The sequence below is a fragment of the Pelmatolapia mariae genome, linkage group LG7 (genome assembly GCF_036321145.2).
Source record: "Pelmatolapia mariae isolate MD_Pm_ZW linkage group LG7, Pm_UMD_F_2, whole genome shotgun sequence".
Lineage (NCBI taxonomy): Eukaryota > Metazoa > Chordata > Actinopteri > Cichliformes > Cichlidae > Pelmatolapia > Pelmatolapia mariae.
The window spans coordinates 14,830,995-14,850,718 of record NC_086233.1 but is presented as its reverse complement, the minus strand read 5'-3'; the positions used below and the strand labels follow the sequence as shown (position 1 = coordinate 14,850,718).

The 19,724-nt window shown below is 38.8% G+C and overlaps 1 protein-coding gene across 3 annotated transcripts in view; it reads right to left on the bottom strand.

The window, feature by feature from the left end:
* Positions 1-19,724, bottom strand: part of pde8b (phosphodiesterase 8B) — a 44,307-nt gene that overhangs the window by 3,986 nt on the left and 20,597 nt on the right. For all 3 annotated transcript variants that reach the window (XM_063478053.1, XM_063478052.1, XM_063478051.1), the window contains exons 4-21: positions 18,765-18,824; positions 17,728-17,785; positions 17,356-17,444; positions 17,146-17,224; positions 16,571-16,711; positions 16,395-16,483; positions 16,260-16,314; positions 12,915-12,966; positions 11,781-11,858; positions 10,986-11,062; positions 10,232-10,396; positions 8,727-8,772; positions 7,852-7,981; positions 7,471-7,669; positions 6,548-6,765; positions 6,277-6,415; positions 5,454-5,621; positions 5,130-5,259 (exon numbers count right to left, since the gene is read on the bottom strand). In XM_063478053.1, coding sequence (XP_063334123.1) covers positions 5,130-5,259; positions 5,454-5,621; positions 6,277-6,415; positions 6,548-6,765; positions 7,471-7,669; positions 7,852-7,981; positions 8,727-8,772; positions 10,232-10,396; positions 10,986-11,062; positions 11,781-11,858; positions 12,915-12,966; positions 16,260-16,314; positions 16,395-16,483; positions 16,571-16,711; positions 17,146-17,224; positions 17,356-17,444; positions 17,728-17,785; positions 18,765-18,824 — 1,973 coding nt within the window. The remainder of the gene's footprint in view (positions 1-5,129; positions 5,260-5,453; positions 5,622-6,276; positions 6,416-6,547; positions 6,766-7,470; positions 7,670-7,851; positions 7,982-8,726; positions 8,773-10,231; positions 10,397-10,985; positions 11,063-11,780; positions 11,859-12,914; positions 12,967-16,259; positions 16,315-16,394; positions 16,484-16,570; positions 16,712-17,145; positions 17,225-17,355; positions 17,445-17,727; positions 17,786-18,764; positions 18,825-19,724) is intronic.

Below are 19,724 nucleotides of genomic sequence, written 5' to 3'. Positions count from 1 at the left end.
ACATTTGTAGGCCAAATCAACATCTTGACTTCTTTGTAATCTTCCTCAAACCACTTTTGGACAAATTTGGTGTGTGTAATAGGTAATGTGTGCAGTGCCTTTTTCTCATAGTTCCATGGTTTTCCAGGTAAGCAGTTCATCTAGCTGTCCGTGTGATGAAAAAGAAACATCACATTTCTCATACACGGCCATTACTTTATGATCCAGTTCGGACATTGATGGCATATTTGGTGATTGATTAGGTAAGCATGAGCACTCTGACTGGTCTGCACTTATATAGCCCCACACACATTACTCTGACACCTTTGTCATACAAGCAGAATTAAGAAATAACCAGACAGACCAGCCTTCACTCCCCACAAGCATGAGTTAGTGTTCGCCACCAGTGACCATGTCACTGATTCACTGGTTTTCTGTCCATGGTTTGTTTTTTGGCACTGGGATCTAAACAATAAATACCAGGGACACAACAAATGAACTGCTGTTTGGAAACCTTCTGCCTTCCAGCCTTCACAAATCAGCCCTTGTCACAGACTCTTGGATACTTCACACAAGCTGAGAGACTATTTGTTGACACCCCTTCAAGATTCAAGATTTACTTTATTGTCATTCAGCACTACCTCAAAGACGCAATGCAGAATGAAATTACGTAGCACAAGCTTACATAAAGACATATAAAAATGTCAATACAGTTTAAAAAAAGGCAAATATAATAAATAAATAAATATAAAGTCAGTGGTACACATTTAAAAAGCACAAATAAAAAAACAATTCAATTACTGCAAAAGAGAAATGCTGATTGCACTGAAATTTTTTGTTGACCGATTAGTAGAGTATAATAATCTAGAGAATAGAAGCTGTTTCTGTGCTGTTCAGCAGTTTGATGGCTGGTGGAAAGCAGCTTTCACAGAACCACATCGACCTGCACCTCAGGCTACGATACCGTCTGCCTGAGGGCAGAAGTGAGAACAGGCTGGGGTTGGGGCGGAAGGTGCCCCTGATGATGTTTTTTGCTCTGGATAAGGAGTGTTGTTTGGCTGGACCCTCAATAGATGGCAGTGTGACCCTAATAGTCCTCTCAGCTGATCTCACCACTCTTCTCAGGGCCTTTTTGTCTGAAGCACTGCTGTTCCTGTGCCAGAGAGAGATGCTGCTTGTCAACACACTCTCAATGGTGCCTCTGTAAAAGGTGGTGAGAACGCTGGCAACCTCTGGTCACTTAGGAAAAATGTCTACTCCCTGACTAGTTGGCGAATAGTTGTTGGAGGTTGCTGTCAGTTACTGGAAATGGACAACATCAGCCTTCAGCATTAAAAGCTTCAACCAAAGGTGCAACTAGAAGGCATTCTGGTTGTCCTCAAAACTCTTTACAGTTTGATTAGTTGCTTGGTAGTGTTTGCAGACAAATCCATGTCAATCGAAGCATTATCAGAGTGCTTTTTATAGCTATGTGCAATTTTTTGCTAGCAACTGCCAATAACCTTCAGCAACCGGTTGTGGAATACACACTTTTCCTAGCCATTTCTGGTTACCAGTGGGTCACTGAATGGTCTCTTGGCCTGCGCAGCTGGGGCGTTAGCAATCGCTTTCACAGCTACTGCCAGCAACCACGCACAACTGGTCTCGGTATATGTTTTTTTTTTTTTTTCCACGTGACTGGCCTCTAGGCCCCTATCCCTGTGTGACTGAAGCCTAAGTCTGCAACTACAAAACTTACTGTTCCCGTTGACACTGTAGTTTTTATTCATTTCACCTGACATTGGTTTTAATGTGAAACATATATGGTGACAGACGACAGCTGGCAAAAGATTAAAGGGACACCTGCAGATATAGCCTGGTTGGTCATATGTCTCATATCTATAAAAGCAATTTTAATGTATCAAGTCTCAAAATATCAGATTATTCAAAGAACCATGAATAATCCCAGTAGAGAGAATGCAACAAACACATCTGTAAATTATATTTTCAAAAAACAAAACAAAAAACAAAGTAACAAACAAACACACACACACAGACACACAAAAACAGGAAATCAGGGATAAACACCTACATTTGCCACTGACTTCCTGTTATCATTCCACACGGACTGTTAACATTTGTAAGCAGGCTATGTGCAGTCAGTTTGTGTACAGTTGCTAATGCTACATAGACTCTACAATAGTTCTCCCACATTAAAGGTCAGCTGGGGCTCAAAGGTCTCTCTGCCTCTCTCTCTCTCACACACACCCACAGCCTGAGGCACCACAGCTTCGGCTTGTGTTGTTTACATCCTTGTTTCCGGCCTTGTTGATGAGCCACACTGCATCTGTGGAACTAACAATGACCCCTGCCTTGTCCTGACAGTGACCCTGGTGAATTGAAAGAGGCTGCATGTGTGTTTTTGTGTTTATGTGCAAGTGAAGTTCTGCTCGGCTGCTTGTCTTTCCCCCCAGTCGAGTGATTGTAGCCGACCCCTCCACCCTCATCCCTGCCACTATTTCCCTGACTTCCACTCCCCTGATACTCTTGTAATTTCTCCTCATCCCACTGGCGTTTGGAATCTTTCCGTGACATCAGAGCTGACAGTAAACAAGCTGCCTCTCGGGGAGACTATGCTAAGAGGGGAATTCAGTGGGAATGGGGAACTAGTACAAGCAGCATACTATCCCGTTCCACTCATCATCACTTTCTCTCATTATCTCTTTCCTGTCATTTTCTCTCTTGCAATCTACTAAGAAAAAAAATCACTGACGGCAATAAAAGAGGCCAGGAGTCAAGATGGCACTGTCAGAGGTTTTGTTTTAGTTGGACTGAAATGCCTAATTGTTTCAATCATTGCATTTGAGTTATGGAACAAACTGGAAATGTGGGAAGTGATTCAGAGGTCTTAACCCAGACTGGTTTAGTGCCTGTCCACAAAGAAAGGTTACACTTAGCAGACACAACATTGCAGTAAGTAACATTAATCATGTTACAATGCAATTTCCTGTTGGGACAGGGTAGGTCCTGGCATTCATGCGGATGTTACTTATCCCCCTATCCAAAATCAAGTGGGATAATGCGACCCACCACATGCACAAATACAGCTTGAGGAACATTAGAGCTGACCATAAGGGTGTAGCAGGAAGCAAGATTAATAGGTTAGTGAGCTACGACGAGCTTAGAGGTAGAGTCTTCTGTGTCATGAAAGTGGCTCCCTTTCTACCTGGCTAAATCACTATGGTAACTTGTGCTGAACAGACAGCTGGAAGAGTCACGTTTTCATTAACGCTTTTATTTTCAGCATATTTTCTCTGGTAGGTGAATAAGTTTTACATGTGCAAGCTGTTAAGCTCTACCTTACTAATGCAACAAATGAAGCCCAGCTGTAAAGTTAGAGGAGAGCAAACTGTTCAGTGATGATAACAAACTGGAGCAAACTGCACTCATAGTAATGATTTTGTGCAGCAGAAGAGTTATATGAAACCCCTTTATATGTGAATGCGCTCAGATCCTGAAAACTAAAACCTGCCTTAACAGAGAAAGCAACCATTAATACATAAATCAGCAGCCTTTTGAAGATATTAATGGGGGAGCTTCTTTAAACTGAAATCAAAGCAAGGTTTATGGTTCAGACAGAAATCATCATCTAGGCTGATGAGCCGAGCCACTGCAGTCTTGCTGTTTTGGAAAAGGATAACTGCAGGACCCTGCACGCTCACTGGCTAACAATTTGTGATTGATCCGTTGTTAGCATACCCTGGATAATTCTCCTTTTTCTGATCCAAAAAAATTTAATTTTTCCTGTTTTAGAAATTTTTTCTTAAATGGCATGATAAACCTCTCTGTGCAGATCAAAGACTGTTTTGCTGAAAGGGTCCTGAGCCACAGTATTTCCTAATAATAACCATATTTAAGAAAATTTATATGTTTTATTTCAACATGACCTGACACTTGTGACTGACCACACAAAGTTATTAGGAAAGTGTTTACTGAGATCACAGCACAAGAGAGCAGAGGGCTGTTTTCCCATGGACCTCTATGTTACCGGAAGTTGTTTTGCGGAGGCGTCGCATCCTATTGGCCAGTGGTCCCCAACCTTTTTTGCACCAGGGACCGGTTTATGTCTGACAGTATTTTCACGGACTGGCCTTTAAGGTGTCGCGGATAAATACAACAAAATAAAACCAGTACCGGTACCAAAAAAATAAGATTTATTCATAACACACGGGAAAAGACCCAGGGAAACCGAGTTTCCGATAACGCTGTCAAGTCGAAGCCTTGCAGGCTCAAAGTTTTGTATTATTAATTGATTCATTCAAAGCACCTTCAGGCAACTGTTGTTGTGATTTATTGCAAATTATTAGGGGCTTGGCTGCTCTGTGAGTGACAGGTGGTTGCTGTTTTATCTTGTCTGGTATATAAATTTACAGTTTAGGATTTTCAGTCGCCAAATTTAGTGATCCAGTTAATATCAAGTTGATTTATGGATGCAGCTTTCTATTCTTTCACTCAAATCTGGCCTTTTCTGGCATCCCAAAAACGAACAAACAAAAGAAAAAAACCCCTTTTAAATGGTGGTCTATGAACCAGTCAGCGACTGTCCAGCTTATATTACTAGTTTTTAACTTTGTCACAGTCTTTATTTTGCAATCTGAGCAAATCTCACCAGTTTCTGTTGATGACACTGTTGTCGGGAATGCATTTTTTTTTTTAATCAATCTCACATCCACAGAATGTATTTAGAAACAAGAGAACAAGACTGCTTGGACTAACAGAAGCAGGCTGGTAACTTTAGGACATTTAGTAAAGATTGCAGTCACATGTAGAATGTGAAACAATTTTCACTTAAAGAGACAAGATGTGAAAGATCATTTGGGAAATGGTCTGAGTGAAAGCATTAGAGGAATCCTTAGCAAGCAAATGGCTTCTTATAGAACAACAGTTACTTTTGTTCTGTGAAAGTAAACATTTAAACTTGTTAAGCAGCAAGTCCCAATCTATGATTTATGATCCTGACCTTTTAGCTGCACAGTCAGACTTAATATGTGTGTAAATATAACACTCCACTCTATTGAAATGGAAACAAAGAAGAAAATGACTAAGAACACTGCGTGGAAAACCACCCCTGAGAGAGAAACACAGAACACAGCTGAATTTTTTGCTCTTACCATCCCAGGCGTCAAACATATCAGTGATGAAGTAGTCTATGAAGGAAATCTGAGATTTGGGGACACTGCAGGTGTTCCTGTCGAAAACGGGCATCACCACTGGCAGCCCTTGTCTCTTCTCCTCATCTGTCTGCAGGGAAACACACATAATTCAATAAACAGGGAGCTTAGACGGCAGGAGGCCATTTATCTAATAAAGTATGCAAAGTGATTAAGGAAAAACAAATAAAATTAAATGAACAGTTGACTATCTTCACAGTTATGATTCTGTTCTAAGCTTTAAACCCGCTATTAAACTAAGCTGTTTTACTGCTGCTCCCACACCTGTGCAAAGTACTCCTCAGAGATCCGTCCAGCCCACTCGATGCAGAGCTCGAGTGGTCTGCAGGGGTTTGCCACATCTGCACACTTGATCAGCATCCTCTTTATCAGCAGACGATTCTCTGGAGAGTTTCTGATGTTGGCCTGACCCTCACAGTCACTGTTCACGCTCTGTGGGAAAGACACAGCAGATATAAGCATCTGGGACATACAGAAAAATGAAGGACATAAGACACACAAACACATATACTGAGACATATTGTCTCATCACATATCTGTTTTGTAACTCTGATTTCTAATAACTTCCTGGAAAGTTTCCTGGAAAGAGCTAATGTGGAACCATTTGTATTATTTGCAAAAAAAAAAGAAAAAAAAGAAAAAGAAAAGAAAAGCAAACAGGAAGTGTTGCTCTTTTTCTCCCCAGGCCTTTATCCTTCGGCAGACTAAGCAAACTACTGCTGAGCAGTTAATCAAATTTTAATCTCAGTCACAGTTTTCCCCTCCAGTATTCAATGCATGAGGTTTTGGGAGTTTTTGCAGCAAAAGAATGGTACAAATTAAATCTAATCAAATTTAAAATTGATATTTCATTTCTTGTCCTTCAATAAACACTCCAGTTTCAAAGATTAGAACATTCTGGCTACAATGATTTCATATTTCAGGCTTTATGGGGTTAACACATATATAATAGTCGAGATAAAACAATTAATTACAACAATTAATAATTCTTTCTTTTAAAAAGTTTATTACATTCAGTATTTTTCCAAAATGTATACATCTTATTATTTGCTCTTACTGAGTGTCTCTGAAGCTATCTGACACTTACACTCGTGCTGGTCTCCTCTATGGCAGCCATTGGCTTGTTGATACTGTTCACAAATTTGCTGACGTGCTCAAAGTGTCTGGTCATCTCTGTGGCCAGCACCATGTCTATGATGGCCTGTCGCAGCGTTCGGAACTGAGTCCTGTATGCAAAGGGTAAAATAAAATCAGCATCTATTCACATTCTGCATTGTTGCTGCATGCTAATGTAAATCAGCTGTGACTAAGAAGAAAACAAAAAGAAAAAAAAAACCAGGTGTGCTGCTTCTACTGACCTGTCGATGTTCTTGAAAATGTTGCTCTTGCTGTCACGGACAGTGAGCTGGAAGGCGAGGGCTGCGTGGTGGCTCTCCAGAACGGCCGTGTCATTGTAGAGTATGGCCAGTTCACTACCTGCATTACACAAGAAGGAGTTGGTCCTGCCTGGGTGGTCCACATCGTGGACTGCTGCTGCTATCAGTGCTGCCACCTCATCCAGCTGGTCCAGACTGCTCTGAAGAAAACAGTGGAAACAAAAGGCCACATCAGTACTGGACTGCTCTGCATATATGGATGCGAGACAGAACCTGCTGGAATAGGTCCTGGCATCTCTGTTTAGATAGCTCCCCTCGTGTTCCAAAACCAGCAGCAGAAAATGATGGATGGATGGATTTAATTTAATCTATATAATGAATACTATATCTGTATTGCACGATGCTATATGAGGCTTTTTTCAGTTGCAATTGCAAATAAAATAAAAAAGTGAATTTAAATCCATTCATCCATCCACCATCATTTTCTGCTGCTTATCTGGTTTTAGAACACAAGGGGTGCCGTGAACAGAGACGCCCAGTCCTATTCCAGTTCATCTGTATGTGTATCCCAGCTTTTTTGGAATTGGGATTGTACAATGAATCTTTCTTTGTGTCGTATTCAGATTTTTTGCTTGTGTTCCTTTTAATAAATGCTGGTATGCAAACATATCTAGAGTTTTTTTTAATAATATGCACCAGCAAACAACATCTTCTATCAACAGTATCATTACATTTTCTTGTTATTAGCATAACATGTTTTTTTGGGTGTATTTTTGGTATACTTTCCTTAATAAACCTAAATATACAATTCATTAAATGTGTATATATTATTTAGTATCTCCTGTTTTAGATTTATCGTTCTCATGTGCCGCTCACTCAGTTTATATGTGTGCTTTTCTTCTAACCTTGACTCTCTCTTTGCGTAGGAAGTAGGCTGTAGCGTGCAGCACATCTGCAGCGTGTGTGGAGTTGTGGTAGGAGTTAGAGGAGTGGTAGCTGGCCTCAATGAGCTGCAGCCAGGAGCGCAGTGTAGCCTCCGAGCAGTTTAAGAACTCACACACTCCAAAACTTGTGCAAATCTTCAGGCCTAGGTACGTCAGCGGTCTGCAGGGGATCACACAAAGGACTGGATGAATATGCGTGGAACAGGTTAAAGTAAGAAAAATGCAGCAAAACAGATCACTACTGGATAACGAAATGAATTGAAGCCAATAAGCATATGTAGCTTTTTCGAATCCAAGGAATTTGATATTGTTTGGACTCTCTGGATTATATCATCTTTGTACCTTTTGTGTGTAGCTGCCTCCAGCTCCAGGATGTTGAACTCCCAGCACTCCTCATCATTCAGCATCTCAGCGATGTTTGGAGGAACATCATTCAAAGTGACTGGGATAGCCAGCTGGCTCTGACTCATGTCTAATAGACAGACACACACACACACATAAAAATGTGACCATAAAAAGACCAAAGAACTATTGTACCTGTGTTGGCTCTGTAATATTTATACCAATAGCTATAGCTAATTGTTCTGAAAATGTAAAGACTGTGGTAGCAAGACAGTGTGCAATAAAATTATTTAGAGAAGTGAAGGAGCACCGGTGGTGTTGCAGTTACATTTACAAAGACACAGCTTTCAACATAATGACAAATTAGACCATTTCTCAGAAAATTGACTCTTGCTTTGGGTCATCTCTCAGTTAAGTGCTCTTGTGACTGTAGTCATTATAATGGGGTTATGTAATAAACTGAGATGGAAAAATACACACTGTACAATGTTACAAGAACATTGCGACTCTTTCATCCTGCCAACAACAACTTTAAACTTAATATTTATTCAAGGGATTCCATCAAGACAACAGACCACATTCAACACCCAAAAGGCAACACCCAAACATATCTCTAGTCCCACATGTTTTTAACCTAATGCTTCATTAACAGCTAGCTACTATGAAGTTATTGCCCCAGTGTTGCCAATATATTTATACATATATTTAAATATTTACACAATGCACAGGATTATTGTGCAATATATATTGATTTTTCACCCCCTTGTTGTGGATATTCACTCATGAAAACACACCAGTGTGCAATAGTACCCACTGCATTCCTCTATGTTTCTTTTTCTTTGTTGCCATTGATATTACAGTGCATTAAAACTTACTTTTGCAGAAAACATATTCATTTCCAGAGAGTCTGCGCAGCCCATCCTGGAGGGAAAAAAAATGAAGAAAATGATTTTTTGAAAATGATTTTGTTTCTTGAGACAGACAGTGAGCCTATTATTCTTAACATCTGACTATTCCATTAGAACCCCAAAACAAATAATGTGGTAGCCTTGCTCAATATTTCAACTTGCACACACAGTGCAACAAACTGTAGTGAAAGATGCATTTATTGGGGAGAGTTGGTGGATTAACTAAGCATCAAAATAAACCCAACATGGAAGACTAGAAAACTGCTATTCTCTACCTGACCACTCAAGTCTGCTTCCAAAAGTGAGCCACTCGGCATAGAGATGGTGAAACAAGTAAAACTTCCAAGGAGAGAAAACTTTTTAAAACTTTATTTTGCAGAGTTTCTTTTGTAGTTGTGCCTCTGTATACCATTAAAAGTGTGTTTCAATTGATGTAATTCAGTGCAGCGCTTTAACCAATGGAGTTTAAAAGTACTGCATTAACTGTTTAGTTTAGATATTTTTATATACAGTACCCATCATCAGAAAGTCACTTTCTGAAGCTGATTTTGAGTGTTGAACTTGCATTTGGTGTCTTTGCACTGGAACTCTCAACTATAAGTTCCACAGAGATATTGATGCAAGTGAAGGAGGCCATAATTAAGCAGTGGAACTAAAATAAACCCATCAGAGAGATAGTAAGAATTTTTGATGTGGCCAAATCAACAATCTGGTATATTTTTTAAAAGAATGAATGCACAACAACACTAAAAGACAACTAAAGGGGATAATTAAAGAATTATTTTCTTGGTTAAGACAAACCTCTTGACAAGAAGACTTTTGTCAAGACTCAAAGTCTTTAATCAAGAGACGCCTTCATAAACGGACATGCAGTGTTTACAACAAGGTGCAAACCACTGGTTACTTTCAAGAACAAGAAGGCCAGATAAGACTTTGTCAGAAAAAGCCTGTTTTGAAAAAACGTCTTTGGAGAGATGAATACAAGATGAGCCTGAACCATAACAATAGGAAGAGAAAAGTAGAGCTGGTATCTCCTTTACTATCACATTGTCACTGAATTGATGTACTTTTGGTAGTTACTAGAAAACACAGCAGATCTATACTGCGGAGAAAAATCATACATTAAACAATTTGACTGATAGACCGCATCAGCGGTCTATAATATTGCTGCTGGAACCTAAAACTTGCTTTCAAAACAGAAATGTATGCGTGCAGTGACTCACCTCATAGTTGGGCTTATTCAACAAATTCAAATTAAATAAAAACTGTTGGCAGTACCAAAACACAAACGTGATTGCTGAAGGCAAATATTTCTCAGCTGAATGAAAATGCCTTTTTATATTTTATATGCATGAGGTAACAGTTTTACACTGTGATTAAAAACAGCCTGTTTCTTATGTCTCCTTATAAAGTGTCTCAGGCATCTCAACTTATGAACCAATATTTAAGTATGTATACTAACTAATTCTTACACTCATGAGCCCGCCAACCAGGTCGCTTGTGTGTGGGTCATCTTCTTTGGAGGCAAGCTGAGGGGAGTAGAGCTCAGTGGTCCTCAGGATCTCCAACACACGGTCCAGAGCTTCAGCTACCGTTACTGGACTGCTCTCCTGAGCTGCATTGATGATGTTTATTACCTGGGAATGAGGGAAAAGAGTAGCCAGTTAGCAGTTAGCACTTCATGTTATTGCTGTGAAAGGTGGTCCCTCAAGCTACTAAATGCTTGATATGTTAGATATTATAAATGTGTCCAAACACTTCCAGTTTGTTCCTGAGTTACTTGGACAACAGCCACAGCAGTGAAAAACATTATGAAGTCACAATAAAGCTGACTTTGGAAATAAAATGCCACTATTTTACTTTTTCATAATCTGATGTTTCATTTTATTTGAGTACAATGCTGTCATCAAAAGAGTATGAAATTTAAAGAGTTATAACCAAGAAAAAAAAGTGTTTTCGGAGCTTTAACAGGTTAATTCTTCTAAGTTCTTTGTTGAGTCATTGTGGTTTCTTGTAATGAAAAAAAAAACAACAAAACAAAACAGATGGATGAACGTACATGCTGAGGGCTGGACAGACAACCCACAAACATATTGTCTCTGGCATCGAGGGATAAAAACACACTGCAAGTTGTGACTTCTGGTCATTTTTACATAGCATTTGCTTTGGTACATTTAAGGTTTATTTTACTGTAAATGATTAACTCCACTGCTTAAAGCAACATACCTTTGTTATTGGAGCCTCAATGGTCATAGAATGAATCCTGGCCACAGAAGAGTATCTTCGATTTTGTAAACTGGGAGCTGCAATGTAGAAAACATTATGGTATTGTTATTGTGATCACTATATTATGGCTTGTGGATTATCATCTATACTAGTGCTCAGTAATAATAACATGTTTTTGGCTTTCATCAAATTGCTCGTGAATGAAAGAGATAAAAAAGAGCAAGAGAAAATATTTTGAGGGTGAGCAGAGGAGAAGCAGCATGCAGCTGAGATAACTTAAAATAGCAGCTGCGTCAAAGTGAGTTGAAGAGGGAGGTATGCATGTCATCAGCCCTCAACATCTCTCTGTACGATCTCTTTAGTTCAAGTACCTACCATAACACAGTCTGACTCACTCTCTCATTTGCTATCTCCAATCATTCCTTCATTCTTTCTTTCTTTCTTTACCCACTCCTATTTTGTGTTCTCCTTTGCTTTATTCACATTTTTTTTATTATTATTTTCAATCTCCTACGGTTGTTTTGTGTTCAAACACCTTCTTCAGATGTTTAGCTGTAGACCATGGCTCCCGTTACATTGTGTTGTTTAGTTAGCGCTCCACACTTGCTGTACATCAGGATTGGGGCCTGTTTTGTTTATCTTCCCCTCATTATAATCTTAACTGTTATCAGCTTTAGTCAAGCCAATTGAAAATATGTTTAGATGTCTGGTTGTGCTTTTAGAGTGGCACAAACTAGAGTTGCACCAATTTAAACAGAGGCTCAAAAACATAAAACGCATTTTAAATATCCTTACCGTCACTACTACGGGAGCTCACCGATCGGTCGTCCATCGAATCTTTTCTTCTGTCTCGGTGTCGTAGAGAATAGCACTCTGCGGATGGAAGTAATGCATGTAATACTATCAAGTAATTTCATCTTTGAGAATAATAACAAACGTGGACTTGTTTACTTTGGTGACCCCCTTAAAATATTCACTGACATTTAAAGAGAGCATGGATAGGACAGCGGAATTTAACAAAGTAGATTTACTCAAGGACTTAGCTCGAGTACAGTTTTAATGTACTTGTAGCTTGTTTAAAGTTTACTGTTATTCAGCGTTCTGCTTCAACTCCATTGCATTTACAGTGTTTTACTTTATACTCCATCCCATTTATTTTAAAGCTAAAGCTACTTAACAGTCTGCAGTCTTAAATACAGGAAATAAGGTTACCCAGCAGTATATAAGTACTTTAAATCATCTCCATGTGCAACATTAAAATTAAATACACATTAATGAACCAAAAATTATTAAACCAACAGTGTCATTTATATATTCTGCATAGATAATACTTTTGCTTTAGCTACTTGATTTAATTTAATTTAATACGCTTAAAAGCCACTTTACTAGATGCACTTTACTAGTACTGGGTTGGATCCCCTTTTTCCTTCAGAACTGCTTTAATTCTTTGTGACAAAGATTCGACAAGGTGCAGGAAACAGTCCTCAAAAATTCTGCTCCACATGCATTTGCTTTATGTTTGTTGGCTACACATCCATGATGTAAAACGGTTGGTTATAGAATACCTTTGGGATGCGGTGAAACGGGAGTTCTCTATCATATCGAGACTATCTCTCCACTCGGAATATGTGACAGTCTCTCACTCAGAGAACCAAGGTTACAATGCCTTATGCATTTGAGTACAGCTCGCTGTCATATTCAAGAAACCAGTTTGAGATGATCCATCCTATTTTATCATTGTCAGACCATTGTCGATCAACCCTGTTTTAGCACTCTGTAATTTACCTTCTCCAAATGGAGCCTATCCAAAATCATTCCAATACATTCTATATTCATCTATTAGTTCTACTTGCGAGAACCATAAAATACACCTCTGCAATTAAGAGATAAAGGAACTGTAAAAGAAAAAAAAATATTGTTGTAAGATACCTGAGTGAGAATGTTCCCCGCTGTATCTCTCCTCCTTGTTGAACTTGTGGAGCTGGTAGACAGAGAACATGAGATGATTAAAATCTAGGTGTGCACTGTGGATATGCATTTACTGTGATGGATATAATCAGATGCATTTGGGGCTAAAGCAAAATGCTGGATTTATTTTAACATTCTTTATACTTTTAAGAATTTGTTCCAATCTTATTTCAGTCTTCTGTATCATTTTTAAGATATAGCAGTCTATCAAAATTATAGATTTAGGCAAAAGAACTGCAAGGAATATACAGGTTTGTGTTACTATAACAGAGCATTGTAAATACAACCTATGTATGACTGGAGAATTTAGTATGACTATGAATACAGTATTAAAGTCGTTGAGTAAGTAAAGTGGATAGCCTACAAAGTGATCCAGTGTGTTACCAATGTGTTTGATCAGAATGGATTTATGTAGTATATAAAAATGGCATATCATAAAATGTATGTCTGCAGGACAAGATCTTAATAAATATAAACCCACCCAGTCTCTGTATCAGTGACATAGCACTTCTTAATTCAAAGACTAAAAACTAGTGTTACGGCCCTAACTACTTAGCATGTTAACACACACTATAGGCTCAAGCACAGTGACACTAGCAGTATGCTAATTGCGTTTGATTCTTTATTTAGTGATATTTATGCCTGGTCATGCCCTGAAGCTCTTGGTACACAGTTTTCATGCTGATGTTAAAGAAGTCTGAAGTCTGCACACCGATGGAAATTTTTTTTGTGCTGTGCACTTCTTTGCACTCAGCAACTTTACATGGTCTGCTACTTTGTGGCTCAGATGCTGTGGTTCCCAAATGTTTCCACTTTGCAATAATGTCTCTTAAGGTTGATTATGGAATATCTAGGAAGGAAGGAATTTTATGAACTGACCTAGTACCATTGTCACATTCTATTACAGTAACTACTACATGTGATTCAGTGAACCTTTTAGAATGACCCATCTTTCACAAATGTTTGGAAAGGCAGAACTCATGGCTATGAGCTTTTGTGTATTTTAAACCTGTTTGCTGTGTCTGTCTCTCTCAATATATATGTGTGTTTGCATGCATACATTTAACACAGCATATTTATATAGGTAACAATTTGCATGGTACATCCTGTTAGTCACACTCAGGTTCTTCGGATGGGTAGAGCCTCTAATCAGGTTAAGAAGATTTTCTTTACCCAGTGACTCACTGCACCTATGCAACTTGCTGACAGTGCAACCTGCAAGTTTATGTAATCATTTATGCATGTATACAAACACTGTCTATAACTGTAAATCATTTTTACATATTTAGGAAAGTGTAATTTTGCTATGGAGCAATGAAAGCTATCCCTTGCTACATGTCATTTTTAAAATCCATTTCAATCTCATAGAATTGGCTAGTTGGTCTTTTTTTTATACCCTCTTTGCTTAAAAGTTGCTATTAGGCATTGAGTGTGTCTCACACTGAGTAAATAGGATTAAGACAGTGTAAACATGTCTAATGACATGCAAAGTTTCCAGATTTAACTGGCTACAATTTAATGTTCTTCTTGGGCTGCAAAGCACAAGCAGACATCTAAACATCTTTTAAATTGGCTTGGCTAAAGCTTGTAATAGTTGAGATTATAATGAGGGGAAAGACAAACAAAACTGACCCAAAACCTGCTGTAAGTCTGGAGTGCTAACTAAACAACACAATGAAACGGAAACCATGGTCTACAGCCAAACATCTGGGTGGGAAAAGATGAGGAGTAATGTGGGGCTTTAAGTACTCAGAGGAAAAGATCTTAAGCGAGGATCCAATGTCACATAAATGGCATCCTGAAATGGCCTTTGTGGCCTTGGGTTGTCAAATAGATAATCTCAGTGAAGATGTACTACATGCCTCGGGTCATGATTTAGTTCTAGAGAGCCATCAAATGCTAAACCTTTGTTGCTTCTTTGCATCAATTCCCTATGGTAATTTGTGGTAAAAAATGAATAAAATCTAGAAATGACACTGTGATAATACCATCCAGTTTGACACTGCACATTTTAGGTTGTGGGGGATGACTAGAATCGGATCAGTCGCTGCCATGCCTAAGGATTCCCAGCCCCGACAAGCAGGAATGAGTGCCATTTGGCTTTGGCAGTCAAATGTCAGTGGCTGACTCACCTTATGCACACACGATGAAAGAGAGCAATGAGCTAAACCTAGTGCCTGTGCAGCTTTGCCCAGGGTATAAATAGCCTTGGTGCCTGGCTGCTTGCCTTCCTTAGGCCTTAGTGGGAGATCCTGGTGCTTAGTTGTAGCTTAGCATAGTATGACGTTATTGGCCGGGAACCTAGCTGAGCGTAGCGGCACCTGCTTCAGAGTAGCTGTGCATGGTGCTCAATAGTGCTGGAAGCCTGTGAGCCCACATGTTTTGTTGAGGTATTGAAGTAAATCTGACACTTTAGCCTACAGATCATTTGAAGCATTTATATAGATGTAACTGCCAGCAGAGTTTGCAATCAGTGACTAAGTGCAGTTTGGACTCAGTGGTATATTTCATCACCAGACTTGATTGGGCCAAAATGCACTGCAGCATTAGCGCTGCTGATAGTTTGACATTTGTTTAAGCTCCACAACACAAATAATATTTTGTAGCTGCCCTTTTTCTTCTTCTTCTTCTTCTTCTTTTTGTTTTTTAACTACAAGCACCTGCATGTAGGAGCTGGATATTTGTCATTTAGGGATGTGTAATAACCAAACACAAGGATATGATTTTTTTTTCAACAATATGACTTTGTTGTTGAAATTGTTCTTGTCTCCTCACCCTCAACTTGGTAGCGGCAGATAGCTGTCCCTTTCTGAGTCTGGTTCTGTTGGGAGGTTTCTTCCTGTTACAAGGGAGTTTTTCTTCCCACTGTTGCCAATTGCTTGCTCATAGGTGGTTGTTATTGTGATTTGGCACTACATAAATATATTAGAACTGAATCATTTAAAGATGTGGCTATAGCAAAACCCAACCAAAACCCTAAGTAAGCAAAGAAAGAGAGTCCCACATTAAAATCCTTAAGTACCTGAATGAGTAAATATTTGATTAAAACCTTTAACTTCTAGTTTTTATTGCCAAAGCTCCTGTTTCACTCCTTGTATAATGACCTCTCCTGTGCCAAGGTTTGTACAAATATCTTCTACACTAAGTACAGTATTATTAAAGAATTAGCCATGCCTCACCTATACTGAAATTCAGTTTGGTATTTCTTTTTTGCAGTGTTAGTGACAAACAGATGGAAATGATTGTCCCTGCCTTGGGTGGAAGGAAACTTTTCAGAGTAAACGATCAGATGATCATTTCACCTACCTGATTGTTGTTGTCAATATGCGGCCTCTTGATGGCTACAAAATGTCGAATTTTCCTGTGGGAAGAGGACAGGAATCAGAGATTTCTTTCTAGGAGCTGTACACTAACAACTTATCCTTGTTTAACTTGGCTTACCCTCCTTGGCCGATGACTGGTGTTATCCTCACTTGCTGTTGTATACTGTCCCCTGATTTCTTTCTGGCATAATAAATGCCCTGCCATTCCTTCAGAGACGACAGGCCAGTCAGGGTATGAAATGCTGTCAGATCTCACAGATAGGTTGGATGGAGATGAATGGGTACAGGACTGACCTTTCCTTTTTTGATACAGTTGTTGATGGTGTCCAGCAGATCAGCTCTGTTCTTGTCACTCTTGGGAAGTTCAGTCAATTCTTTCCCGATCAATTCCCCTTTGTGATAGCCCATCATCCGTTCAAATGCTGGATTCACGTACTGGAAAATAAACACAAAACTGTTATAGTAAAAGAAAAAGTTGTATATTTTTCTTATTGTCCTCTTATGTCTAAATTTCCCTGATCACCTCTTCCCCATACAGAGGGGGAAAGGATAATCTGTCTATAAGGAGGTACATGTTGATTTGTGGTGACTTGAGTTTGACTTTTTTATGTAGCACATTGTTTTTAATGTATGTAAAATCTGTAAATGTGATGCTTTGTTGTGTTTCTATTTAGTTTACAATTGCCGCGACCATGACAAAAACTAAGAGAGACACAATTTATATGTAAATGCATTAAAGTCATAAACAGTTTTTTTGGATTAACTACTTGAGGATGAGAGCCACAGATATTACACAAATACTGACTATCACTAGCTTTGTGATTTAAAGAAAAGCTTTTGCTGCGTTGGAAGGTGTGTAATATGTCTACCTGTATTATGTGGTCCTCACTGGTGATCTCCACAGCTTCTTGGCAGTGCTCCAAGGCAGTGAAGATGGAATTACAAGCCCTGTGGATGAATAAAGCCACCAGACTAAGAATTAGGAAACTCAGTACCAAAGAACACTTACACAGTATATGTCTGTGCATGTTCACATAATTGCATGATATGATCTAAGTGTCTTTGCCCTCCACTTGTACCTGAGTTTGAACTGGCAGCGCACCTCTCCATGCTCCATCTGTATGAGCTCATTATAGCATGCTGACACACTGTTGTTCTCCACAAACCTCTGGAGGCCAAACAAGGTTAAGTGACATTTGAAGGAGAGAAAGGGGGTGGAAAGATTGAATGAGTCAGTAGCAAATCTATTGAAACCTCCAACGTCATTTTCACACCATTAAAAAATATAGACAATAAGTGCCTCTTTCAAAACTGGCAACACGCTGCTGTTTAAGTGTTTAAAATCTTTAGATGATCAATGAAACGCCTCAAGGAGAAACAAGCATAACACATTGAGGGCTGCATCTGATATAAACAAAGTCACAAGCACAGGCAAAAGTTGTTGGACATACTCTGCTAAATCCAGCGCAGAGGAGAGGAAGAACAGATGGCTCTTCTTGGTCAGACGGTCTATACAGTGACAGAAAAGAATGATTACCATCTACAACCACAATCATTTTTCAAAATCATGCTTGGAGTGGTCTGCTCAAACAATGAATGGAAAACTGTGCAGTTTAAACTCTCAAAAGTCAGTCAACTTTTTTTTAATATGAGTGATTGCATCCAAAAAGAACAGCACCAAATGAAAACAACAATTGTTTCAATGGAGTTTGCATTGTAAGGTAAAGACTCTACAATAATATAGAGAAAATCCCCAAAATCTGACAACCCCCTATGAGCAAGCACTTGGCGACAGTAGTAAAGAAAAACTCCCTTTTAACAGGAAGAAGCCTCTGGCTGAACCAGGCTCAGGGGGGCGGAGCCATCTGCCGTGACTGGGTTGAGGGTGAGGAGACAAGAAGATTTTCAATAGCAAAGTCATATTATTGAAAAAAAAAAATCATGTTCTTGCGTTTGGTTGATATCCATCCTTTTTTAATAGACATTTCTTCTATTTTGAACAAACAATCTAAAAATCAAAAAGTAATACTAAATTATAACATCATCTTGCAACTGAAAATTTGTCTGTTTACCATGTGACTAAAATAAAATCCACCATCCAACCATAACCGTAGACAGGTTGCTGTTGACCTTGCAGATTTTAAGAGAATTATATAAAAATATATATATAAAAAAATTTTAAGAATAACTTTTTTTTTGAGAAGTTGATGAGCTGATTTTCAAATTAAAAGTCTAGTTAAAAAATGAACCTGAAAGAGTTCATGGTTGCTTAAAATCGTTAAAAAAAGTGTAATGCTGTACATGAACCCAACATAGTAAGACTACCCCATTTAAAGGCATAGCTATCCATACTAATGGGATACTGTAAACCTCTGAAGTTTGTTTTGAAGTTGAGCCTTAAAGACCTTAAAGTCTTATGTGAATAATTTTCTAATTAATTATTAACACAGACTATTAAAATTTACAAAAAAGATTAACTCAAACTTACTTTTGTGGCACAACAGCTAGAATAACTGTGTTTTCAGAGGGCTTTGTGGCACGGATCATCCTGAAAATAACACAAATACAGATACAAAGTCAGCAGGAGTTCAGCAGAAGTGGCTTGGACTCATGTACAGGACAAACATGTGGACAGATTTGGGGGTTGATGTCATTGCCTCAAAAGGAGGACAGAACATTTCTGCGCTTTACACAGAAACACCAAACCAAACATGTACCTCAGAGGATTGGCCACAAAGCCAGGCCACTGGCAAAGCGCAAGGGAAAGGGGCCTGGAGGTGGAGGAGGAATGAGTATGCAGTGTTAGAGAATGAAAGCAGGAACAGAAGGAATGGATTATGGAAGAGATCCTCACGGTGGATAAGGACGGGAGGTGGAAAAGGAAAAGAAAATACATTGAGGAAAGGAGCGAAGGAGGAAACAGGGAGGAGTTGCCAAACTGTGGTATTCTGGAGACAGGGGAGATAAATGGATCTGTTCCTTTACTTGGGGAAATAATGAAGCACTTAAAATAAATCACAAGAAAATATATGGGCACAGCTTTTTACTATAGGCCAATAACTAAAAGGTCTGCAGGAAAACTAAATCAAACACATAAGTAGTAGTCACTTGTCTTGGCTAAAAATAATATGGAATAAAGTTTTTCTTTAAATAGATGCCAAAAAATCGAAGGAACATCCAGCTTCGATTTATTTATTAAAACAAAGAATAAGCTGACTTGAAAACTTGAAAGTCATGTTATTTAAAAGAAGAAATTTGTAGAAATGTATCCAGAACACAGGACTACAGGTCGCTCTCAGTAAATAAATAAGTAAATGAATAAACAAATGCACACAACTCTATGACCAGTAAGGATTTAACATCTGGCACAGGACTGGGAGTGAACGGGATCATTTCGCAGGCGCATATATTTTTGAAAAGCTGCCAGCACTGCCACGGCCACTTTGGA